Raw genomic sequence first — 15816 nt, 5'->3', positions numbered from 1 at the left:
GAGTTTTGTCTTCCTCTGCTCCACCGTTTTCTACCATGTGAGACCCCTGCATTGCTATAAAGCCACCACCAAAGAAGGCCCTCACCATAAGTGTTCCCTGGACTCTGGACCTTCCAGCCTCGGAAACTGTAAGAAATAAATTTCATCTTCTTACAAATTACCCAGTTCTGTTTTTTTTGCTATAAGCAACAGAAATGGACTAATATACCCCCCAAACTGTGTCTTCATAACTCAATCAAAGACACAGTCTTGCCAGATAAAAGACAATAAATTCGAAGGAGGCTGATGGCAGCAGAGTCTTCCCGGGCTTTGCGGGGAGTGGGATCTCAGCCGAGGTCCACACCTCCCTCCTCACCTCTGTTGCCTTTGCCTGCTCTCCACACCTCACCTCACTGATAAGCTAGGGGAACTAGGCCAGAGGTAAATTTGGCACTCACAGAGGAGCCAGGTAATGGAGGTTCGTTACCACCCATTCTCCTCCTCTGTCTAGCACTGTTGACACTTGAAATGTGGCTACGAGATGACCTGCAAGTGTAACACACACTGGATTCCAAACAGTATTAAAAATGGTGACGTATAGTTCGTTAATAATTCTTATACTGATTACATGTTGAAGTGATATTTTAGACATATTAGGTCAAATAAAATGGTATTAAAATCAAAATCACCTATTTCTTTTTAGTTTTAAAAATTTATTTAAAAATTTTAGAATGTAAGAGGAAACATGTAGCCCACATTATATTTCTATCAGACAGCACTGCTCTGGGCCTCTTTGTCTTTTCCTGCTACATGACTGTCACAAACAACCACCTCCAATCTGGATTCATTGGGCCATAGATCATTAAGTCTGGGAAAGACCTTGAAGGTAATGTGGTCCAAACCTCCCATTTTATAGGTGCAGAAAGCCCAGAAGGAAAAAATGATTTAGCAAATCCTTCTTTACAACAAAATACAACAGAAATTGAGAGCATCTCTCATTACTATCTTCATGGCTGGCGGGAAGGCAGACACATATTTCCTTTATCTTGGATCATTGATCTTTGGTTCATTATGCAAATTTTAAAATATAAAATAATTTAAAATTTAAGGTTAGTATTGTCCCAATCTAGTGTGGGTGGGACATAGGAGGGAACCAAGCAATTGAATTTGCAACAACACATCCCAAACCAGTACATAGCTCTGAGGCAAAAAGATTTAAGTATTTATGTGTCTGGTTTCTAGGTCTGCTGTTCCACACCCACCAAAATTTTTGGAATGTACTGGCCTTTTATCCTTTCTAGTAGCAGAAAATGCATGTTTAAGCTAATATAGGAAATCAGTATAATGCCAGGACGCCCTTCTCTGGTCTGGAGCAAGTGCAGAGGCACCAGCCCACCCCTCGGGCTGCCTTCTATTGTTTTCTGTGGCAGAGGTGCTGCTGCCTGTAACCTAAGCGTGGGCATGGGATGGCCTGACCCAGAAGACCAACTGCAAGCTAAGTTTGTCTCCCTGTGTGGAGGAAGCCAGAGACTTTGGGAGACTGGACAGGATTTTAAATGTGGTCACTTTATTTCTCAAATGTTTAATAACTTGCTTATAATAGCAAGACTTTGATACTCACGGTCTTTACAGTTGACTCCGCTGTAGCCAAATGCACACCTGAAATACAGGGAGCAATACGAAACCGTGTTAAAGAGCCCCCTGGGGGGAGCATGTCAGGGTTCTTCCTTTCCACCCTCCTCTTCCTTCCATTTTCCCTTGCTCCTCCTTCTCTTTCTCACGTCTTCCTTACGCTCCCATTCTTCCACGGGGGCACCTTCCACGGGGCTCTGAAAGGTTGAGAGCTATGCAATCCTATGTGGTCTCATGCTGCAAACAGAACACTCCATCCTCTGAGCTCCAGGAGGATCCAGCAATCCAGGTGAGGCTAACCCGAGAGGCATGGAGTGTCGCAGGGCCTCCCAGGCTGGGACACCATATGCCTCTGCCTCTTATTTGCTGTCCAGTGAGCTGGAGCATGTTATTTACATTCAGCTTCCATTTTCTCACCTGACAGTGGGGAACTAACATTCCTGACAGTGTTGCTGTGCAAGAGGCACTACCTATTGTGTTCCTGGCACATAGAGGATGCTCAAAACCTCCTGATGGTGATGATGGTGATGACCATGCTCTATACCCAGCAGCCTATGCCAGCTTACCAACATCTGACCCCCAACCCATATGTCCATTGCCAGCTCCATCCTTTCTGCTGAGCTCCAGCTATGGCAAGGTAAAAAGGAGTGATTTCTCTTACTCTTGACAGGTCCCATTAGTATCATTCCAGTAGCCTGGTTGGCACATGCACTCTGGCTCACCGTCCTGCAGTAAGCATTGTTTGTGATCTCCATTGCAGGTGTCGGGACACGTTACACTGGAAGCTTCAAAACAGTGATTTCTGGGTAATTTTCAGAAACAACCTCTTCAACCCCCAAATGACATGTGACATAATACAATTTTTTCATATTGCCTTTTTCTAGGATAAAACAGGGTGCTCACTGGCTCCACACATGACACCCTCCCACCCCCCCACACACACCCTACCCCCACCACCTGAAGTGAAGCTGCACATGGGCACCTCACCAGCTCCTAGCCAAGGTCCCAGTCCTGGTCAATATGTCTAAAGCCAAAGTTCACTTCACTCAGACTCTGAATGCATGTGGGAATTCAAGCAGTAACATTTGTCATTTAGCAAATGCAAAAGGAGAGAAAGTAGGAGTTGTGAAGAATATTTGTTAGCAGGTGGAACACTCACCGACACATAAAGCGATCTGTGGGTTAGGTCTTTCCAGCCCAGTCTGGCAGGTACATCCTAGGCCATTGTCACAGTTATCTCCATCGTCTTCACAACCATAATAATCACACCGACTAGTCACTGAGAGGCACAAATAATTTTAAAATATATTCAGTAAGACAATATGGATAACTACTTTTGAAAGCACTTTACTCCATTGTTGTTGTACTTTGTCTTTTAATAAGTTTTGAGATTTAACAAACAAAAATCTGGGATTCTGAAATCCAGCTCCACAGTCCTCTCTTCAATGACTATTTCCTTGTATTATTTACCTCAAGTTAATTCAATCCAGTGCAGTGCAATTATGTTCAAGTTTAAAATCTCTTTTGCACCTAGCTCTGTGCTAGGTTCCACAAGGGACACAGTAGCCATTATCCCTTTTGGTACCCATATTTGTAACGTTACATCTTTGAACCCATAGAACGTTATACCAAACAACTCACGGTTCAGCCCTTTTAGGCTTTGTGGTCTAGACTTTACCAAGTGCGCCACGGGCTCGGCCCTGTGGTCTAGACTTTAAATACAATGGGAATTCAGTGGCTCAAGTAGGTAAAGCTGACTGGTGGAGGAGGTGCGAATTGAGCTGAGACTAAAAAGATAGGGAAGATTTGAACAGTCAAATCTTGTAGCCAAGGCAATTACTAAGGATAGTCAAAATGAGAGACTTGCACAGGAATCCCAACTTTATCTTGAAGAATGCACTAGTTGGGTTCAGCTGGCAACCACTCTGACTGGTCATTGCCCATGCTGGTAGGGACCCTCAACTTCCTCATACTTGCTGTAAGTCTCATCTAGCAAAAGCAAGGTGTGTGATAAGGTCCAGGGGACAGACATTTTGACTACATCAATTGCTACTCTGGACCAAATTATGGTCGGAAAGAGAGATTGACTGGCAGTAGAAGTGATAGGGCCCACAGGAGACAAGGACCAAGTGATAGCCAGAGAGAGGAGTATAGGGCATGGACAGATGCAGACTAAAGACTTTGAGAGAATAAATACTAAACTGTTCAGGAAGGAAAAGGCGTAATTTCATGACATGAGACTCTGGAAGATGACAATAATTCAAGAAGGTGAGAATTTTTGAAAATGTAATTCTAACTGTGCAGCTGCAAAAATGAGTCGTAAGAAAAGATAGGAGTAATATAAAAACTGGTGTCATTTGCACAGGAAGCTTTCAAATGAGAGGAATAAATAAAATATGGAAAGAAGTTCCCATAACCAAAAATGGAATGTTTAAAATGCATCAGAGAGGACCGGCCCATGGCTCACTCGGGAGAGTGTGGTGCTAATAACACCAAGGCCACGGGTTCAGATCCCATATAGGGATGGCCGGTTGGCTCACTGGGTGAGCGTGGTGCTGACAACACCAAGTCAAGGGTTAAGATCTCCTTGCCGGTCATCTTTTAAAAGAAATAAAAATAAAAAATAAAATAAAATAAAATAAAATGCATCAGAGAGAGTCTAGAGCCCCAGATAAGCTCAGACTTGCCACAAACAAAATCCAAAATAACAACAAACCGACAACAGAGAACAAAAGGGTCACAATGAAAAATGAGCAAATGAATGGAGGGGTGTGTGAGTGTGTGTCTTCCATGCTCTGATGCACCCACGGAAAGACCAGGCCTGATTGGCGTGAAGGTGATGACAGGTGACGTGAGAACAACAGAATGATGCCACAACAATTTTTCTCCAGTCTCTTCTGCCGGGAAATCACACTTTGATGGAAAAGAGCTGAATGAATGTTGTTAAAAGGCAATCGAAGCCCAAGGAGGAGGTGCAGCACACAGGAGCCTCCATATTTTCTGATAGAATTTAACACATTTTATCCCAGGGCATCTGCAGTCCAGGTCCTGAGATATCAGTGAGACTCTTTGTAAAATCCTGAAGAAAGAAAAAGGTGCTGGAAAACTATAAATGAGCAGAATTTGTTTTCAACAAGAGAAATAAGTTTCACAAACTAGGCCAGGGAGTATACAATCATTAAAAAGAAAAAATGTAAGAGACTAAGGAAGGAGACTTAGAAAGAGCAAAAGGAAGGATGAGACAGGCACGAGGGGGATTGGGAAAATGGTGGGTGGAGGCCCAGGGAGAAAGGGATTTCAAGAAGGGAAGGACACCAATGCCAAATGCTACAGAAAAGTCAAATAAATTGTGGCTCAACAGAGGCCTTTGCATTTGGCAATCAGAAATGAGAACCAGTTGCATAACACATCCATCAGGGCTGGTCCTAAGAGGTAACCACCAAGGCCAGGAACTTCTGATGACTGCTGTGGTGGGTTGACTGCAGTAATGGCATTAATTCTTTTATGCCTTCCTGGACCCATGCCCTTCCACACTGCGCTTGCTCGTGTGAATTGCTTTAGCCACTAGGACAGTTGTAAATGTGATATAAGCAGTCTTGAGAAACACTTGTGCATTGAATCTTACCTCTTGCTCTTGAAACCTTTTAGACTAGCTGCTGGAGGATGAGAGACCACATGGAGCAGAGAAAAGCCATCCAGCTGAGCCGTCATAGACCAGGCAGCCCCCAGCCAACCCAGCAGCTAATGGCAGATGCTTGAGTGAGCCCAGCAGAGGACAGTCAAGCTTGGCCTAGATCAGCAGAACTGTTCAGTTGAGCCTGGACCAAATTGTGGCCCACAGAATTTTGGAGTTGCAATAAATAAATGGTGATTGTTTTAGGACACTAAGTTTTGGGGTGGTTTGTAACACAGCAAACACAGATTGTTACAACTACACTTTGGGCTTGCATGTCAGCCTAAAGGGAGAAACAGTATGGGTAAAAATATCTATAATTATCTGGAAAGCTATAACTTGGTGTAAATCCCTCTTAATTCTCCTTTCTTCATCTTTCCCTGTCCAGAGATGAATTGTCTGGACATTCACACTTCCCAAAACAGTAATAAACTGGCCAGTTTGATGACTTGGGAGATGGCTGGAAAGGAGTACAAGGCAAGTGAGAGTGGAAAGGGAGGAAGAATGGACTGGTTAAAATGAAATTTGGAGACATCTGTCGATTCAATTATGTAGTTCTTGTCCCTTTTCACAGATAATGGAAAGGCTTACGAAAAGGCAGGCAAGTGTTTAGGTAAACTTTGATGAAATTATTTAATACTTACTAGTATATGTAAGTGATGTAATATTACTTGAGACATTTTTAATTGCTTCATTAATTGCGTCAGACACAGTCATCTCATTTGCGCTCGTACTTTGTGCAAGAATGTTTACTACTGATACAGTGACAACGTCACCAGCACGCACTTCAGATCTCGCTGATGAAGATGTGCTAAAAACAAAATGAATTCGCTTAATGAATTGAACTGAAGCCTCAAAAAACAAGTCTTCTAACCTCCCAGATTCCTGAATCTCCCAGCCCTTGTCACAATCCACTGTCAAGTCTTCACAATTGGGGTCCACATATGAAGGCCAGGGGCTGCAAAAAGATGGCAATTTAGAGGCCCAGAAATCTCTATTCAACGTGCATTCAGAGGAAACCTCTGGTGAAAACAATGTCCTGTTGGAGGGCATTTAGGAAGATTCTGGATAATCACTTTTGGGTAAATTGTGGATAAACATTTTTAGGATCTAGGAGCCTGAAGCTAACCAGAAGTAGAACAAGCAACATCTGAAATAAAATAGGTCTCCTGCTGAGCTGTTAAATCTCAAACTGGTGATTTGAAAGGGACACAGGGGCATCCCTTCTTTTATTCAGGAGGCAAGATGTTACACCTGCGAAAGGAAACAATGCAGCCACTTAGCGTCAACAAGCACTAGAGCACTAGGCATGGAGTTAAAAGGTCTAGACTCAAGCTTGCCAGTAAGTATCTTTTGTGCCCCAAGACCAGTCATAGCTTCTCAGAGCCTGAGTTTCTTCCTCTCTCCAAAGAGAGGTTTGGGAGAGAGAAATTCTGAAGATCCTTCTAATCCCAGCATTTGTACAGTAGGAAGAGAGCTTGGGTATTCAGAGAAAGATAGCATTGGGCTGGAGCCTAAGAACTGCCTTCCTAGGTGACCCAGGGCCATTCGCCCTACAATGGCCCCTGAGCTGGGGGATGTAGTTCCCCTCCGTGACCCAGAGGTTTGACTCCAAACACTCTGGGCTCCCTTTTAGTAATTCCTTAAGAATAAAAGGAGTGCCACAGTTTTGGGGACCTTCCCAAATGACCGTGTGGGACCAACTTTCCATAATAATGCAGGAACCGTATTCTGAAAAGGAAACAGACTGGCACTGAAATAGATTATGTGCCAGGCTGGGAATCTTCCAAATGTTATCTCATTTTGGGAAAATTGTGGATAATCATTTAGGATCTAGGAGCCTGGAGCTAAGCTGAAGTAGAACAAGTAACATGAGAAATAGTAAATTGTTCCTTTCTGAAGGACAGCAAGAGTAGGCCTCCTGCTGAGCTGTTAAATCTCAGACTCCTGCTTTGAGAGGGAGAGAGGGGTGTATGTTCCTCCCTGTGTGCGGAGAGAGCAGAGACCAACGGCACACAGCCTGGTCACACCCAGAAGGGGCCCGGGAGTCAGCAGGCAGCTTTATTATTATTATTATTATTATTTTTTTTTTTTTTTTGTCTTTTTCGTGACCGGTACTCAGCCAGTGAGCACACCGGCCATTCCTATATAGGATCCGAACCCGCGGCGGGAGCGTCGCTGCGCTCCCAGCGCCGCACTCTCCCGAGTGCGCCACGGGCTCAGCCCCAGCAGGCAGCTTTAGAGCGCGCATGGGAACCTTCCAAATGTTCTCTCATTTACCCATCACAAGGCTACAGGGGAGTTGAGCAGATTACCCCACGTCTACAGATGAGATGACAAAGGTTCAGAGAGGTTAGAACCCTGCCCTGCCACGCAGCAAGAAGGGCCAAGGCCAGGATTCGGGGTGACTCCACTGCACCTCACCATTGCTATTTTATCCAGTCGTCCCCTATGTGTGAACTGGCTGTTGTCCACCAAACCAAACCTAACCCCAGAGATAATTCATAGCCCTCCAGCAGCTGTCCTTTGTATACCTCCAGCTGCAGAGCCCCTGCGTGTGGTCCCCGCCCCTGACCTGCACATGCCATGCCTCCCACCTGCCAATCAGACTCACCCCTCATTCAAGACCAAGCTCACAACTCACCACCTCTAGGAGCCTTCTCTGAAAGTTTTACCATGCATGTACTTTATCTTGTTCCACAAAGGATTTGACGTAGCTTATAAGGATAAATACAACGGTAAAACATAAATTCTATATCAGGGCTGCTGTTTCTACATAGCTGCACTCCTCTTAGAACATTCTTTCCTCAGCCTGAGTCCTTGTGCAGTAATAAGCTTCAGGGAAGGCTGAGATGAAATTGCTAACTTTTTGAGAATCTTCTACTCTTTATGTCCAACACTCGGCACTTGTCATTGCACATTGAAGTACTCAATAAATGCTTGTTCTTGCTGCACTATTCCCACCACTGGCCCTTCAGGAGCTGGGTGTGTGATCTGGATGTTCTTGTCCACCTCCCTCCCCCACACGAGGGAAGAGATGACTGTGAGCCATTCCTTCTCCCCCTGACCCCCTGGAACGCAATTCCAGGGTTGCCTAGGTGAGATCTGAAGCCAAAGAATCAAAACAAATACGCTGACCCAGATGATGCCCAGGACCACGGGTACAAGCTGCTGGGCAGCCACTCAGAGGCAGCAGCTTGCCTTCCCCAGGCCAGGCCCTGCCATGCAGGCCAGAGAGGGTGACATCAGAGGCAGGCAGGGCATACAGTCCCCTCTGCAGTGCTGACGGGTCACTTCTTCTTGACTTTTGACTTGCCACAAGAGGGCCTTAGTGTCACATGGGGAACTCAAGAGAAGACCAGAAGTTAGGCAAACACACACCTCACTTCCAAGTACCCTACTGGTCCATAGCCAACTTACCTCACTTTAAGGATTACAGTCTGTCCATAATCATATTCTCTAAGTGCATATTCAAACTGTGAGGAGAACAGATTTAATAACAAGTTGAAAAAGTAAATTTTAAAAGTGACACTCTAGGTTTTAACATAAATTTCTAAACTTATGTTTATAAATACAAATAGTTCATCACAACAAATTATTTATTCTTGACATGCACTCTAACACCTTTCAGTAATCTTTGCTGAGTCTAAGTCAGAGTTATCCAGGAAAAATATGGAAATCTATAACACTCAGCCAAATCAATTACTATACTCTTAAAACTAAGGTAATTAATTTACCTTTGCCTTAAATTTTGCATATTCATTAGTTTTATCTATACGTGTGCTTCACGCAATTATCAGTTTACCCAAAGAACATTTATTTCATTGCCTACCCTACCAAGGCATTATGCTGGGGAACTTAGAGATTACAAAGGTGGGCAGACCCAGCCCTGTGAGCAAGTGGCAGGTGGGGGGGCCACACCATGAACTTGTGAGAAGTAAGTGCCATAGAGAGACATGAGCTACCATGGAAGTTCAAAGAAACTACCTTCCAGTTGCAGAAAACCAGAGAGGGTTTCATAAAGGAGATGGGCCGTAAAGCATTTCAATAGGTAGTGCCAGGACAGGGCATGTAAGAAGGAACAGCGCACACTGATGCTAAAGAGGCGCTATGGTTCCAAAGGGAGCAGACTTTATTAGGAAGGACACCTACAGTCACATTTCTCCATTAGCTTTTGCGTAGTGGAACATCTCTGAACCTCGCTTTTCTCACTGGAAAACTTGAGATAGCAGTAATTCTCTCCACTTGTGGCTATAATGTGTACAAAATGAGATGAAATATATGACTCATGGCTTCGTGAGCTGTAAGGCTCTCCATCACAGGCAGATCTTACCAGGCTTGGGTTGTGTTCTAAGAACAAAGACACCTCTAGATCCTTATGTGGAGGTGGGACCTCTGGCAGGGAGGAGGTGGAGGCGGGTTGGGGTCTCAATTAGAACCTAAGTTCTTTGATACGAAGAACAGGGGTTTCTCTTTCTTATGACATCCCCCCTTCCCACTCATCTCATCCCTATCCCCACCCCACACCACTTAGCACAGGGAAGTCCCCAGGAAATACTCAACAAATACTGGTTCAATGATGACTGGATGGATTAAATGTGAAAAATATAATCACTACTTTGGACAGGTGTTTTCCTTTCTTTGGGCATGAGTCTCCACTCTTACTTATTAGATAGGTGTTGAACTGGATTGGTGCAACTCTTTCGTCATCCATAGCTTTTTATTATTTTTCTCCCCACGGGGACCCCACATTTTAAAAGATTGTGTGTAGCAACCAGTAGCATTAAAAAAATATTAAATTTAAAGAGAAATGTCTCTTTAATTCTAGTCAAGTTTGAATAAATCTGATGCTCTAGTTAGTCTGGTTAGCTTCATTTCTAGGATATGTCCAGATTCCTTTATAATCTTTTAAATATTAGCAATAGCTGGTATTTCTGTAAACCATTAGGATCCAGGAATTCCGCTTAGGAAAAAATTTGCTAGATGACCTCAAAGGTCCCTTCCAGCTCCTCTCATGACCACTGCCCATACAGTTTTCTTAATCCCAAAGAAGAGGTTGAGAAATGAGCATCTAGCGTAGGAGAAAGTGTTTCCTTTTCTTGTTTGCTCCCAGGTCACCCTTGAGGATGTTGAGTGTACATCTCTCAATCTGAAGGGCTGCGAGGTTGGACAAGAAGGCAGGAACTATCCATATGGGCCTGCCCAGCCTCCTTGCACAACAGAGCCAGCAGTGAGGAGAAAGAGAAACAGCTCTGTGGTCAGGCAGGTCGGGGTTCAAATCCCAACCTCCTCACTCATCAGCTGGGTGACCTTCAGTCAGTTACTTAACTTTCCTGATCCTCAATTGCCTCATCTGTAAAATGGGCACAGTAGTACGCTCTCTCCCATAGGGCTGTTTTGAGAATCAGAAATATTACACATAAAATGCTAAGCACAGCATCCAACAGACAAACTCCAAATCCCTAGATGGACTGTCCATTTGGATCCATCTGGGTAGAAAATGGACCCTAGGAGAATTCTCAGGGCCTGAGCTGGGACTGCCTCACAAAATCCGCTAGGAGGACCTTGAAGAAAGTAAGTTGTCTCTATTTTCCTAACTCTATACCAGGGGTTGCAAGGGAATTTTGGCATATCCCTTTTGGATTAAAAATCTCTCAGAAACTATAAGAAGGCTCCATCCCTTCACTGGTTCCCCCAGAAACATCAAGCCTTGACTGAGATTAGATTTCTAAACTGATCTCTGAAGATCAGGGCATAAGGTCTGTAACTGGAGGGATCTTTCATGACACTCATACCCAAAGCCAAGTTTGGGGAATGTAGCGGCCACAGTGACCAGTGCTGAGGAAAGCCATACTAGGCAATTCAGGAGGTCTCTGGAAGTAGGAACATGTTGGTGTTGCTGACTTCAATGTGCTGAATATCATTCAAGCTGGCGAATTTGGATGCAGATCCAAGACAAGAGGACAAGTCATTGCCAGCTGGGCCCTCATGCAGAAGTGACACGGCAAGGGGGTGAGAGCAAGCCCTGTGATCCACAGCCACAGGCTTTACCCTAGCATCTCCAGGTACCGGCTGTGCAGTCAGGAGCACCGGCTCTCTGCAATGTATAAAATCATTTCTATCATTTTTTTATTACATTTTACTGGTTCTACCAACAAAACTCTTTTGTAGCCATAGAATTCCGAATTGAAAGACACTGTAGACTTTAGTTTTTAAGTGTTTCTCCACCTAGAGTTCTAAGACATATTTAAGGTTAATATTTTTTCCTTTAAAACTAAACTTTGAGAAACACTGGCAGGATGCTCTCTGAGAGTGCTTCCAGGCCTGGCATCTGTGATTCCAGAACGAAGCCATCCATCGCTCTCAGGCTGACACACTTGCCCTCAGCAATCCATGTGAAATGAAATTATTAGGCATTTCAACATTTTTGACAATGGCAAAAAAAAAAGGTAAAAAATGTTAATTCAGATGTAGTTCTCCTAGACATTAAAAAAAGCCAGACCAGTATGGAAATGCACACAAATTTGAACGTAAAAAAGAAAAAACATCTTTAAATTTTTTTCTCTTCCACTCTGTGAAAATCATTCCTTTTATAACATCATTATATTTATCTGTCTATTTAAAATTATTATTAGCTTATATAACAATGGGCAGGGCATGGATGGAGCAAGGTTCCAAAGGCCCTTTGTCATGCCAGGTTCTATGCCTCTAGGTGTAAGACCAAGGGCAGGTCCGAGGGTCCCAGTGGAGGGACTTGGGCATCAGGGAAGCAGTGCCTTGAGGGGGTCGGGGTAGCTGCTGTTTACCAACAGTAAGGTGCATTTCACTGTCTGAACAGCTGGTACAACTGCACCAGCACGTACCACCAGAAGACCAGTCCTACACTCTGCAACTCAGCGTTAGAACAAAGAATACTTACACAGAAAGGAAAGTTAGAAAATACTTACAAATTCAGTAATTGCATTATGTAATTCTTGATAGGCCTTAGAATTTTCATTATCCAAGTCAGATGTTTCTAGTCCTATTACACTAATTTCTCCAGGGAATATCTTTCCTGAAAGGCAAACAGAATCTTTCTGAACTATTTAATGTAAAGAGAGTCATTTCCATTTTGTTGAAAAAATAGATTATTTTTTAAAAGTCTCCACATTATATGATAACTCTATAGGAAGCCTGGAAATATAAAAAATGTTAATCATAATCTCACCCAATCTAGCCAAACATTTTCATTTTGGTATATTTCTCTCACTTCTTTCCTTCCATTCACAGTCTACATTGTTTTAATTCCAAGTTTATATCATGTGCCTTTTCTTACTTATTATTACATAAGAATTTTTCCAAATCACTGCCTAATCTTCATAACTATCATTTCTGAAGGATGCATAATAGTTTATGAAGAATATGTCCCTCTCAGTGATGTAATCGTTTTCTGCTCTTGGGTTTAGCACTTTTAATTATTTAAGAAAAAAAAAATGTTACAATAAACACCTTCATGCATAAGCTTTTTTTCTGTATTTGAGATCGTTTACTTAAATTCCCAGAAATTAGATTATTAGTGCTAAAAATATGAACATTTTTGGCTTTTTGTATATCCCTAACCCCTGTGGGCAATACAATGTATTTGTTTTCTATACGATTGGTCTGATCTGGCAAGTGGGGATAGTTCTCATTTGCAAAACAGTAAAAAACATATAACTCAGACAGTCAGGCCTTGGACCTTCATAGCACCCAGGTGATCTAACCAAAAAAGCATCATGCCAGGGATGCATTGATTTGCTCCTAAAGTCCATTTCTAGAGCTGAGAGGCTCTTATGTCTCTAAAAGTAGGGTTTGCTGTTAGGGAGCAGGCAAATCCTGTGACAGAGAACTGACCACATTCTCAGGCCTGTCTGACTGTGTGGTCTCAGGCACATCACCTTATTCTGCCTCAGTGTCCCCATGTAACAGCACTTTGTAAACAAATACTTTGTCTTAGTGTAGTCTTTCTTGTTTTTCAGGGTTTTGGCACCTGTTATGCTCATTTTGTCCCCATAGCACCATTCCCTTGAACAGGTGGAGTGAAGGGATGCCTACAGCCCAGACCTTCATCACCTCAGGACAAATCTGACTTGGTCCACATCCTCTCCTACCAGGTTTCACTGGGACAAAGGCAGGAGCCTTTTTCTACTTTCTGGCCTTTGTGGCAGCCAAATTTCTTAAGCTCTAGTTGTCTGGAATCTCTTTCTGCCATCATTTTAAGTTTTCTATTCCACTCTAGGTATGAGATACAGAGCTCTGCTGTGGTTATCACTGCGACTCACCTATCATACATGTGATATTGTAGTAGTATCCTTGTGAACACAGGCAGAAATATTTGTCATGCAGCAGAATGCATGCAGAATTACCTCCACAGGGATAACGTTGGCAGATATTGCTGGGACCTTAGATGGAATACAAAGAGATTAAAAATTCACAGAAATGACAACAAATAACACCTGGAAACATAGATTTTAATCCTCATGCCTCCTTCCTGGGCACTTTCCAGTCCTTGGTTGTGTTACTCCACAGCACACCCAAGGAAGAGCTAGAAACAAATACCTTCTTTTTTATGTGTCTAAGGAGTCTGTTGCTGAAATTCTGGCGCCAAGAGCTTGTCAACAGTAAAGGTCAAAGACAGGTGGACAAGGGCCTGCTCCGAGAAAGAGATTGCAGTATTCTAATTCCAAGGAATCAGGAATTTTCAAACCTCAAGGATCCTTCAGAACCTTGATGCCTGGGCCCCTAAACACTAGGTACGGCTTCCCAAACCATTTTAGAAAAAGCGTCATGTTTTGTAGGAAGGTATAAATAATTGTGTTACAGAGAGGGACAGACAAGAAGCTCCAAAAAGAAACTAGATGTCATATTCTGGTAAGCATCCATGGCATACAGATCCATGAAGAAAGAAAAAGGATAGTAAAGGAGAGAATGTGGATTCACCCAGTGAAAATTCTCAGAGGAGGCCCTGAGGAGACACTCCAGCCCTGGGCTTTCTGAGTGGAAAACTTGAACAAATGGTGAGAATGATATTGCAATGGCTTCCACACCACTGGCCAAGACTCAGGCCAGGCAGGGTGCAGTGCCTCTCCTCTCTCTGGAGAACCGATGGGATCTGAGGAGGGAAGATAGGTCAGTGGCCAAATGGTGATCTTGGCTGACCGTTTTCTTATCTCTGTCAAATGAAATGATTCTGAGCTTTGGTTTCAGAATAGCTTAAGTGTTTAACAACCTTCAGAGCTGTCTTGAAAGTCTTTCGAATCTATGGGTAGAAATTGTTGATTTTTTAAAAAGCTATATATAAGGTACAATGCACTTATGTATAGTTTATATATAAGGTACAATACATTCTCCTTTTTTATTAAAAAAAGGTGGGAAGAATACATCCAAACACGTATGCTTGTATTTGCATAGATTGTCTCTGGAGGGAGACACAAACTGACCACTGGGAAGGAAATTAGGAGTCCGGGTCCTAGGGGGTTAGGATAAGAGGGAGATTCGATTTTTATTACATATACTTTTGCCCCATTTGAGCTGATTTTTCCATAATCATGGGCCTAATTTGCTTTTATTAAAAAATAAAATAGTGCTGGTGAGAACGTGGAGCAACAGGAACTTTCATTCATTGCTGGTGGGCAGGCAAAATGGTACAGCCACTTGGGAAGACAGTTTGTCAGTTTCTTACAAAACTAAACATGCTCTTATCATACGATCCAGCAATCACTCTCCTTGGCATTTACTTCAAAAGGAGTTGAAAACTTACGTTGACATAAAAACATGCAGCAGATGTTAATAGCAGCTCTGTTCACAATTGCCAAAACTTGGAAACAACCAAAATGTCCTTTGGTAGGTGAATGAATAAACTAACTGTGGTACATCCAGACAATGGAATGTTATTGAGCACTAAAAAGAAATGAGCTATCAAGCCATGAAAAGACATGGAGGAAATGCATATCACTAAGGCAAAGAAGCCAATCTCAAGAGGTTACATGCTGTTTGATTTCAACCATATGACATTCTGGAAACGGCAAAACTATGGAGACAGTAGAAAGGTCAGTGGTCGCCAAGGGTTAGAGGGGAGGGAGGGATGAAAGGTCAGAGCACAGAGGATTTTTAGGGCAGTGAAACATTATACAAATGTGTAATGTCCAAATTCATAAAATGTACAACACCAAGAGTGAACCTTAATGTAAACTACGGTCTTTAGGTGATAATGCTGTGTCAGTGTAGGTTCATCAGTTGTAACAAATGTGCCTCTCTGGTGGAGGCTGTTCATAATGCAGGTGTGGAGGCAGGGGGTAAGTGTGTGGGAAACCTCTGTACCTTTCTCTTGATTTAGCTGTGAACCTAAAACTGCTGTAAAAAAAGAAAGACTATTAAAAATTGTTTTTTTAAAAAAAGGGGGAAAAACGTCTGGCCAGGGCCAGTTAGCTCAGTTGGTTAGAGCATGGTGCTGATAACACCAAGGTCAAGGGTTCGATCCCTTTACTGGCCAGCTACCAAAAAAAGAGTAAAAT

At 43.0% G+C, this 15816-nt stretch overlaps 1 protein-coding gene and 1 non-coding gene across 2 annotated transcripts in view; one reads left to right on the top strand and one right to left on the bottom strand.

The window, feature by feature from the left end:
- The window catches only part of MUC13 (mucin 13, cell surface associated), a 32726-nt gene that overhangs the window by 2908 nt on the left and 14002 nt on the right, over positions 1–15816 (bottom strand). Inside the window, exons 2-8 of the mRNA XM_063108872.1 lie at positions 13585–13704; positions 12232–12338; positions 8705–8760; positions 5929–6095; positions 2771–2890; positions 2273–2396; positions 1601–1638 (exon numbers count right to left, since the gene is read on the bottom strand). Of these exons, the coding sequence (XP_062964942.1) occupies positions 1601–1638; positions 2273–2396; positions 2771–2890; positions 5929–6095; positions 8705–8760; positions 12232–12338; positions 13585–13704 (732 nt within the window). The remainder of the gene's footprint in view (positions 1–1600; positions 1639–2272; positions 2397–2770; positions 2891–5928; positions 6096–8704; positions 8761–12231; positions 12339–13584; positions 13705–15816) is intronic.
- Positions 15721–15794, top strand: TRNAI-GAU (transfer RNA isoleucine (anticodon GAU)). Its single transcript has one exon. It is a non-coding gene; the product is annotated as a tRNA-Ile (tRNA).

The sequence above is a fragment of the Cynocephalus volans genome, chromosome 1 (assembly GCF_027409185.1).
Source record: "Cynocephalus volans isolate mCynVol1 chromosome 1, mCynVol1.pri, whole genome shotgun sequence".
Taxonomy (NCBI): Eukaryota; Metazoa; Chordata; class Mammalia; order Dermoptera; family Cynocephalidae; genus Cynocephalus; species Cynocephalus volans.
Note: the sequence above shows the minus strand (reverse complement) of the source record. Positions and strands in the feature narration are given on the sequence as shown.